Source organism: Peromyscus leucopus, chromosome 7, assembly GCF_004664715.2.
Source record: "Peromyscus leucopus breed LL Stock chromosome 7, UCI_PerLeu_2.1, whole genome shotgun sequence".
NCBI classification, from domain to species: Eukaryota; Metazoa; Chordata; class Mammalia; order Rodentia; family Cricetidae; genus Peromyscus; species Peromyscus leucopus.
In genome coordinates, this window is record NC_051069.1 from 55,004,839 (window position 1) to 55,015,532 (window position 10,694).

A 10,694-nucleotide genomic window follows, 5' to 3' on the forward strand; every position below is an offset into this window, starting at 1 on the left:
GGTGTACAAAAAGATTATTCCACAACGGGTGGTACTATCGTGGTACTAGAGTGGGGGCACTATAGTGAGGGTGCCAGGATATGAGTACTGTGGTGGTGATGTCATAGTTGGGAGTGCCATGGTGTGAGTGTCATAGTGGAGGTGTCCTAGTGGGGATGCCATGATGAGGGTGGCATGGTGGGTGTGCTGTGGTGTGGGTGCCATGGTGGGGTACTGTGGTGAGAGTGCCATGGAAGGAGTGCCATGGTATGGCACAATGATGGGGGCTTCAGTGTAAGCATTGTGGGAAAAAGAAGAGGCCTCTGGCCACAGCCCAAAGCCTGTCCTCTGATGGCTGAGCACATGTTGATCACCCGGTAGACCTGAAAACCTGTTCTAAGAGGTCATTTCCTAATCTAGAATAAGAACCTCACGAAGCATGTGAGTACTTTCAGTCTCCACAGAGCCCTCAAGATGCTGGGAGGGGTTGGCCCACTGAGGGCTGATGTCAGCGAGTCACTGAGGCCCTGGGCTCCCAGCTCCTCACCTCAGTCACTAGAGCAGCTCCGGGAGCGTCAGGTGAGGTGCTGTGCCATTCCTCTGCAGTTTGTTATTTTAAAAATATTTTTCTTGGCCCTTAATCTTACTTTGTCAGGCAGTGCAGCATGTATTAAAAGTGCCCAACAAAAACAAGACAGTGGGAGACAGAGGCAGAGGGAGTGAAAGGCTCCGTGGGAGACTGTCTTAATAAGCTGTCTGGACAACTGCTCCTGCCGCAGAGCCGTGCCCTGCCAGCTCCGTTTGCTGAAAGTTTCATTAAATTTGTTTTAATGCCTCGTCTGATTTCAATGTTCTTCAGTGACCTGGTTTTGAAAAGAAACAGCATTTCAAATAGTCTGAATAAATTATTGCCATGTAAAACCCACTATAGGGAAGAGTTGTTGAGATGCAGGGACACTGTGAGCTCAGCAGTGGAGAACCAGAAAGCAGGTAGCACCCCACTGAAGCTGGCTGTGGAAGAGGAAGCTTTTCCTCACAGCCCAGCTCTGGGAGTCAAGAAACAAACAAAATCCATATGCACATATGTGCGCATTTACATGGATGTGTGTGTATACACATGCCCATGTGTGTATATAAATAAGTGTGGTGTATGTGTGCATATGAGTATGTGTAATATATATATATATGTGTGTGTGTGTGTGTATGTATATGAATGTGTGTGGTTATGTGTATGTGTGGTGTATATGTATCTGTATGTATATGCATGTATGTGTGTATATGTATGCATATGTGTATATGGATTATATATATAGTTTATATGTGTATATATGTATGTAGGTAGGTCTGTGCATGCAGGGTGTGTTTCTGGTGTAAGTTAGCCAGAAAATACTCAAGTCATCTTTACATATCAATGGGTTAAATTATTTGGAGAAGGGAAAATAAAATTGCTTCATAAAACCTCAAGGTCACAGTCTAAGGAAATGCTCCCTTCTAAGTGAGGAAGATTCAAGCAGTCTGTGAGTTAGACAATCTGTTGTTCATTCCTGACATTTGTCTTTCACCCCATCTGAAGTGATATCCTAATGTTAGCTCACTTGGAATCTGAAGCATTTTCAGGTGATCCAAAGCATCAAGTTTCTAGAATAACAATCTATTCATCACTTAAAATTTTTATGAGATTTAATGAAACTTAGTGAAGATGCTCTGTGTAGTGTTCTTTAAAAAACAGTGTTTTGAAGTTTTGGAGAACTTACAGGCTGATTTGAAGTTCTGGGATCCAGAACTGTTAATATATAACTAATTTTAATGACAAACCAATTTTGTAATAAATGGAGCTTGTCTTTATATGAGAATACACACTTAAAAGTGAAGTCACAGGAGCTGGAGAGATGTTTCGGTGGTTAAGAGCACTTACTGCTCTTCGAGCACCTGAGCTCGGTTCCCAGCATCCACAGCAGGTGTCTCACAACCTCCTGCAACTTCAGTTTCAGGGGATTCGACTCCTTCTGCCCTCCACCAGCACCTGCATACAAGTAAGCCCACACAGGCACATACACATGAAAATAAATAATCTTTTAAACCGTGATATTCATGGTTTAAATTCTTATATCATGAACCAAGAAGACATCAGTAATTGGAAACATTTATCATTAAGATGGCTTCATGTCTAGCTAATAAAGTTAGTGTCCAATAGGAAAAGGCCACACAGTTAGCAGGTCTGTCATTGCTGCTTGCAAGGCCCCTTGTCAGGGGATGAATCTAGAAGCCAAAAATAGGTTATGAAATTCTGTACTGTGGTATTAACCAGTAAGAAGTGGAACACAGCTGAATAAAGGGTCCAGGCCTGGACAGCGCAGCCCACAGAATGGGGAGCTTCTGTGGAGTGTGAGAAGGTGAGGCTGGGGAGTTGAGCAATAGGTGGTGGGTTCTTATCCCCAGCTAGTACATTATCCCATAGTCCAGAAGGAGGACCTGGAGAAGTGGGATGGGCCACACATCAGAGGCCTGCACACTTCAGACAGGACCTCATGCTCCATCCAAGCAGAAGAGCCTGCCATACTTAGCGGCCCTGGAGCAGGGCCTATGGGAAAGCTAATTGCACAGTGGGACTTGTGAGTGGATATCAAAAGCCTTCTGCAATAATTTTTAAGCCCTCTTTAAATTGATACGTGCAGCATTTTGTGTAAGGTAGTTTTATGAAGTATTTGAATAGCTATGTCCTAGAAGGGCTTTCAGCTATAAAGATGATTTAAGGCAAAGCACTTTACTTCATAATATAGTTTTTCCTTCAATCTCAATATTTTATTGATCTTATAATATAAAAAATGTTCCTATATAAATCTTAGTAATTAACGCCATAAAGCCATCTCTATGCATTCACAGCAAAATGGATAATTGGGATAATTAGATAATTTAGAAAAAATACTTTGTATAAAATCTCTACACAGACACACACATACTTTTCCGATCACCCCTATAATTGTCTTGTTTTTTCCACCTGGAAGTGTAGACACTAGGCTCAGTCCAGAGATGATACATGGGTGCATTATACGATTGTTACTGCTCAGTTTGAACTGTGAGATGTTTCATCTATTGTTCACATCATAAACCATGTTATTTCCATTTAATTTGCTCTTCTGTTTCCATGGTAATTATGGTGTGGGATAATGGGGGAAAAGATTTATCTCAAGATAAGTAAAACCGGGAAACATTTGTTTGCTTCTCTACGCCAATCTGCAGGCACCTAGCATGATGGTTTGTGCCATTTGTATGCACAGACTTAAAGAAGTTTGCATAAGAAGCAAGTCTACATGGACTGGGCTTGGGATGAGAACAGAAAAATACAGTGTGGGTTTTTAAATTGTATCAAAACATTGCTTTGAAAATGGTCAACACCTGTGGGAAATCTGGGTTATTAGTAAGGATAAATAGCTTTCATTTAAAGAGATTTTTATGTTTTCATAGTCTTTGATGATTTGATTAAACTTAAGCCCCATTTTCATGAAAGACATTTATTTAGTCAAACAGGCCAGGTGGGATAGTCTTTGGTCCAATTTTAAGGGATGTTGTTTTGTTCCATTATTTGCTTATCTGTTCAGTGGGTTTTTTTTTTTTTACTTACATCTTCCACCCAATATTTTAGCACAGACAATAAATTCCATAGTGTGCTTTGCATTCTTGTTGTGGGGTTCAACTTCAGGAAAACTTGGACTTGAGTTCAAAGTTACCAGTTCCTAGCAATTTATTCTCATTTTTAAAGTAAACAATTGTTTTTAGGGTTATAGGAGTCTACTCCCACCTTTTGAAGGGTTCTTAGGTGGAGGAGAGAGGAATGAGGAAATATCAGATAGAAAGATAGACCTAGACAACGAAAAGAAAGACAGAGACTCAGGATAGCTTCAGGAGGTCCTGGGTCAATACCCAACAGCCTCGCCCTTTATTGAAAAGGGCTTTTTATAATATGCCAAGGGGAGAGGCAAAAGACTTCCCCCTTGCAAGATCAAAGCATGCTGTACAGCCAAGTGTAGATCCTTCCAAACACTTGGTAAACATGCCTGTGGCCAAATCATCTCCTTACACAGCCCTACTGGGTAAAGCAAGCTGAGATTTTCTGACCCTGAGTAAGTTGTCACTAGGAAGCCTCTGTGGGCTCCCTGTGGGCTCCCACACCAGGGTTGACCATTTGGTACTAGATAACCAATTGGTGTACTCTTCCCTGGGGAAGACTATTTCTCCCTCTCAGCCTTCCTTAGTTGCCTGTAGTTCTTTGTGCAGAGTTGAGGCACCATAGGATTTTCTCCATCCACTTTGGTATGTCCATTGGTGTTGGCCTTATTCAGTTCACATTTGGGCAATCACAATGGTGAGACTTTCTGGGTGTAATTTCTGACATTCCTAGAAGGGACAGTCTCACAGCAAACTCGGTCCTCTGACTCGTACAATCTTTCTGCTCCATCTTCTGCAATGTTCTCTGAGCCTTAGGTGCAGGAGCTGTATTGTAGATGTATCTACTGGGACTGGGCTCCACAACTTTACATTTTAATTAGTTATGATTTTCTGTAATGGCTTCTCTCTGTTACAAAGAGAAGTTTCCTTCCTGAGGGATGAGGACTATGCTTATATGGGTACAGGGACAAATATTCCAAATGTAGTTGAAACTACACTGGTTTAGTAAAATTATGGGTTCTTCTCCAAGATCCATGACTCCACTAGTCTTGGGTAGTTGGTTGGGTTTCTAGTACCAGGCATGATTATTCTCTGTTGAGTGTATCTTAAGTCCAGTTAGAGAGCTGTTAGTTATCACCAAGGCACTGCCGTAGCTTTAGGGTTACAGTGCCATTCTGCTTGTTGATGTGGTTCACAGATGTCATGGCTGTGCAGGACTGTCCATTGCTTCCCTTCTTTGGAATCTAAAGTAACATTAGACAGACTGAGCTGTTTGTTGTTAGGAATATATAAGCATATTTATACATATATATGCATGTAACAATGGAAATAGAGGCCATGAATTTGAAAGAGTAAGGAGGGGTGTATGGGAGGGTTTGGGGGAGAAAGGGGAAGGGTTATGATGTTGTTATATTGCAATCTCAAAAGTAAAAGAAAAAAATTTCATACAATTAAAATAAATGATTGAAGTTGGACTGGTGACTCAGAGGATATAATCCACATTTAGTGGGGCTGGGGCATCAGGGGAAGGTGAGGCACAGAGGCAAGAAAACTTCTAGTTCATGGACAGCCTGGGGAGACCCTGTCTAGGATTTAAAAAATAAATAAATAAACAGAACTAGAATGTAGCTCAGTGGTAGGGCACTCATCTAGAAGTCTTTACAAGAAACTGCGCTCACTTCCCCAGGACCAGAAAGAAAAAAAGGAAAAGAAAATGAATGGGTAAATAATTTAACTTTACATTTTAGTTTCTTCATCTGTGATGATGTTCACCTTGTTGGGCTTTTTTGAAGATCAAATGGGCATCAAGATGACCCTGACCCTCACTGGGTGTCGAGAATGCAGCAGGCATCGTGTTCTCCATGTTCTGCATGCATTGACCCTGCACTTGTCCTAAGAACCCTTTCTCATAAGTGAGAGGGAAAGTCAGAGAACAAGTGATCGAGACGCCTGGGAGGGCGCCAGTGGGAAGCAGACTGAGTTAGTGAATCTGAAGGACCTGGTTAGTACAGAGATGTGGTACTACATCCCCAAAGCATGACTTGTTAGGAAAGCCTGTGAAGTGTAGCAGAGAACTCAAATGTTTCCCCCGTGGCAGCAGTGTTCAGTGTTCAGATTTCTATCAGATTTGCTTCACTTATTTATTTGGCCTAGAATACAAAAGCACAACAAAGAATTAGGAAGGCTGAGACTACAGGACAGTAGACTGTCCTAGCAATCTTTGTGTTTTCTGCTTCATAATTCTGCATTCCAAGCTTTTAAAGGGAAGTTGAGATTATTTTAAAAAAAAAAATTTTTTTTCAAAGAAATATGCCAACAAACTCATTCATTCAACTGGTTCTCCTTAGCTGAACATCAGGGAAATCAAAACCTGCTACAATACACATGGCCTTTGGTGGGCTGTTGGAAAGAGAGTGGCCTCATAGATTGGAATACTTGGTCCCCAGTTGGTGGAACTGTTTGGGAAGGGTTCAGAGGTACAGCCTTGCTAGAGGAGGTGTGTCACGGGGAGGAGAGAGCTTTGAGATTGGGAAGACTTGTGCCATTACCAGTTAGCTCTTCATTTTGTGGTTGTAGATCAAGATGTGAGCTCTCAGCTTTTCTGTCATGCTGCCGTCATGGACTTCAACCCTTTGAAACCATAAGCCAGATGAAACACTTTCTTTTATAAGTTTCCTTGGTCATGGTGTTTTATCACAGCAATAGGAAAAAAACAAACCAGGATACTTAGGAAGACCATTGACATCCATTTCTTCTCTTTTAGAATTAGCCAAGACTGTGAGCTGAACAGATGCCCAACACCACCGATACCACCTTTGCCATTTCAGACCAAAGAAATGATAAGTCCCTTGGCTAGTGATGATGAAGTCTTCCCTCTGGTGAGTTTCTGGAAGCTGAGTTTTCCTTTAAGGGTAGATTATTCAATACTGAGACCAACACAGGGAAGGGCAGAAGGGCTTAAAATGCCACTTCTTTCTCTTTTGTTTGTTTGTGGTTTTGAGGTAAGGTTTCTCTGTGTAGCCCAGGCTAGCCAGGAGCTCACTATGTAGACCAGGCTGGTCTCAGAGATCCACTTGCCTCTGCTTCCAGAGTGCTGAGATTAAAGGTGTGTGGCACTACCTCTGAAATAAGACTACAGAGTGCTCTACAGGCCATTTGACCACACCTATCTCTAGAAGGAAAAGATAACACCCCATCAAGAATCCTGGCTATACTTTTTAGTTTTTTGTTTGTTTTGTTTTCATTTTTTAGAGACAGGATCTCACTTGGGCTCAGGCTGACCTAGAATTCACCAGGCAGCCCAGGCTGGCTTTGAACTTATAGCCATCCTCCTGCCTCAGGTACTGGAATTGCAGGCATGAACCACCAGACCCAGCTAGATTTTAATATATAGTAGCATGTATAAACTGAACATGGCCATGGGCTGAGTCATCCCAGAGAACATCATGTAAGTGCTAATGTCCTGAGGCAGAAAGAGTCAGCCCAGGAATGCAGATCACTTCCAGGGAGGAGAAAACTCTGCCCTCTCCAAAGTGCAAGGGACCCAGTGAGGTCTCACTGCAACCAAGAGGCTGCTTAGTGTCAGTGAGGGGTGGCACACCTCCTGGATTCAGCTGGCCCAAGAGTCAACAGAAGCAAGCCAAGTAGCTCCCAATGGGAGGGCCACTCTGCCACTGGGTCCATATATAATATCCTCTGGGGTTGCCAAGGACCAAAAATGGGACAGGTAACGTTGTCCATCTGCTAGCTGCTCTGTGTCATCCTGGGCTCACAGGAAGGAGTAGTCTAAGGTTTATGCAGGCTCTGCTGTAGGAGACACAGCCTCACTCTGATCTTAAACATCTGCAACTTGACTTTCCCTCTGAGGCTTACAAAATGCACACGGCATTCTCCCTGCCGGAGATTTTTTTTTTTTTTCTAGAACAGGATTTACCATTCATCTGACCCCAGGGGCAGGATTTCTAAACTATCTTGAACCCACCATGGAACTCTCCTTTGTTCTAGGCTTGCCAGCCTTCTGTGCTGCCCGGTAATGGCATCAGGTTGCTCTATCCAAAGCACAGAACTTCAGGACACATTAACTTACACTCTACATGGCTATCTTCGCTTGCCCCACACAACCTAAAAACATGCCAAGCCCCTGAGTCTTGTGTGGAGCTTTGTTTCCACCCCTGGAGTGTGTGCAAATTTTGAAGCCTTAGGTTCCTCAGCTTCTCTAACTTGATACTTGTGTTAGTACACAGGCATGGTCTTTTGGGTGTCCAGATGGGCAAAGTCCATTGGAATTCACTACAACACATCATTAGCACAGGCTGGGCCAAACCTGGTGTTAACAGTGTCCATCCCATGTAACAACAACTGCTTCTGATCATGTTTGCCCTGGATATTTAGGAAGAGTGTGCCTGACCCACCAGCAGCAGACACTGCATGTTCAAGGCTGTTTCCTTACACTCTGGTGGAGAGGCTGCACCCGGTGCAGAAGGTACAGTTGGGATTTGACCCTTGGATATGGTACAGGCCTCCACTGTCGCCTGCTGTGATCTGGAGTTTCTATAGATTGATGAACTAAACTTAGAACCAGGTTCACTTCCATAAAGCTTCATTCTTCATAACAAATAAAAAGTAAAGAAGAATAAAGGTGGCCAGGTGCATTGGTGCGCACCAGGAATCCTGGCACTATGGAAGTAGAAATCCAAGTCACCCTCAACTTCAGAGTGAGTTACCAGCAAGCCTGGGCTACCGAAACACTGTCTCAAATAATAATGAAGAGGAAGAAGGGTAGATAAAAGAACTAGAAAAGTAAAGTCTAATTTTTCAATAATTTTATGATGTTTAAATAAAACTAATGCCCTTTATTGTGTAAATATACACTAAGCACATCACAAGCTGTGAATTACCCCCACACCTCCCAGCCAGGCACACTGGGCATACCTCAAATTTCTTCCATTAAGCCCGACTAGTGAGGGAGGACTAGTGGGGAGGACTAGTGAGGGAAGGACTGTCGCACTAGTTCCATTACAGAGATAGAGAGAGAGAGAGAGAGAGAGAGAGAGAGAGAGAGAGAGAGAGAGAGAGAGAGAGAGCCACCTCCAGCAGGATGTTCTGGGCCAGCCTCCTCCCTGCCTAACTCCCCTAGGCATTCAGCGCCTCCTCAAACCTAGCCTGAATCATATTTACCCAATCTGCTACATCTTCACTTCAGATCTGGGACTTACCTGTGTTCTGATTACCTGCCTTGCGAGTCAGCAAAATGTATTCTGCCTGGGTTCCCTGGTACTTAGGTCCACCCTGGATTTGCAGCTGGTCACTTCAGTTTTCATTTCTAGAGCTCTTTAATGGTGTGGAGCCGAGATATCTCAAATCCGTGAGGGTTTCGTTAGCAGGGACTACAGTGCAAGGGGAAGAGGACTCTGCTCAAACTTCGTCAACACTGCAGGGTTGACTGACAGGGAGGTGCATGCCTCTGACTTAGGGCTCTGCAGTGGCCACACCTCACAGGACAGGGAGGTGCATGTCTCTGACCTAAGGCCCTGCAGTGACCACGTCTCACATGACAGGGAGGTGCATGCCTCTGACTTAAGGCTCTGCAGTGGCCACACCTCACATGACAGGGAGGTGCATGCCTCTGACTTAGGGCTCTGCAGTGGCCACACCTCACATGATAGGGAGGTGCATGCCTCTGACTTAGGGCTCTGCAGTGGCCACACCTCACAGGACAGGGAGGTGCATGCCTCTGACTTAATGCCCTGCAGTGACCACGCCTCACAGGACAGGGAGGTGCATGCCTCTGACTTAATGCCCTGCAGTGGCCACGCCTCACATGACAGGGAGGTGCATGCCTCTGACTTAATGCCCTGCAGTGGCCACGCCTCACATGACAGGGAGGTGCATGCCTCTGACTTAAGGCCCTGCAGTGGCCACTCCTCACTTGTCTCCCTCTCTCCAGTCTCCACCAGATGTATCCTTCCCGGCTTCCCTGGCTACACAGCGCTTCCTGATGGAAGAAGAGAGACGGGCCAAGGAGCTTGAGAAGCTGCTCAACACACACATCGACGAGCTGCAGAGACACACCGAGTTCACACTTAACAAATACACCAAGTTCAAGCAGAACAGACACATATGAGCTCTGCACCTTTTCTGTTTGCTTCCTCTCCAGAAGGAAGAAAGGGGGAAGCTCCAGCGCAACACTTGCAAAGCAGGCTCATGAAACAGAAATCTGGTTCCATCTCCACAAGTCAATCACTCTTCTGCAAGGCAGCTAGAAAACAGCATTTGTTCCAGAAAGCTGCTTGTTTCTGCATTTCACATACTAATTGTTCTGTTAGGATAGAATAAGCATGACTAGCCCCAAAGGGTTTCTCTCCTGTCTAAGGAACAGTTTGGGAATAAAAATGAATTATTTCTGATTTTAATCATGTATGCTAAAGTCCCATTTCCTGAGTAACAGGCAGCAAGAAAGGGAAGCGCTCAACTCCAAATGTAAGGAAACTGAGTACAGCCACTCTGTGCTGGGCACAAAAGCTCAAGGACTTCTAAAAGTGAAAGGTGTCTAGATAGATACATTGGACTATGTAAACACCCTGAGATTTGCTTCAGAAGCACAAGGACATGCCTTTGCTGTTTCTACATTCACTTTTGTAGTGTCTCTGCCTTAACATCAAGCAGGATCCTGAATGTGCGCTGTGCACAGCCAGAGAGCCATGCTGCCACCGAGACACAGCAAACACAGAGCACCACATTTCCTCTGTCTCCTTTGTAATCATCCCTGTTTGTAATACAATAAAGGAATGCAAAATTCAGGTTGTTTTACAAGTGTCCAGTTTCTACAGAAGTAATAGCAAGAAAATGAACAAGGAAATTCACATAACAAACATACAAAATGATAATCTGATGTCTTGTTCTTTAAATGTGGAATACACACACACACACACACACACACACACACACACACACCCTGCCTGTACATCTGTATCAGAGCACACAGATTATGAAGAACTTCAAGGTAGGATACAGCTCTTGTAGTCTTTCTTCTTAAAGAAATGGTGTCT

The 10,694-nt window shown here is 43.9% G+C and overlaps 1 protein-coding gene across 1 annotated transcript in view; it reads left to right on the forward strand.

Moving 5' to 3' along the window:
- The window catches only part of Deup1 (deuterosome assembly protein 1), a 71,717-nt gene extending 61,272 nt beyond the window's left edge, over positions 1 to 10,445 (forward strand). The window contains 2 exon segments of the mRNA XM_037207743.1: positions 6,410 to 6,524; positions 9,593 to 10,445. Of these exon segments, the coding sequence (XP_037063638.1) occupies positions 6,410 to 6,524; positions 9,593 to 9,769 (292 nt within the window). The 3' untranslated portion in view covers positions 9,770 to 10,445.
- The last annotated feature ends 249 nt before the right edge of the window (positions 10,446 to 10,694 follow it).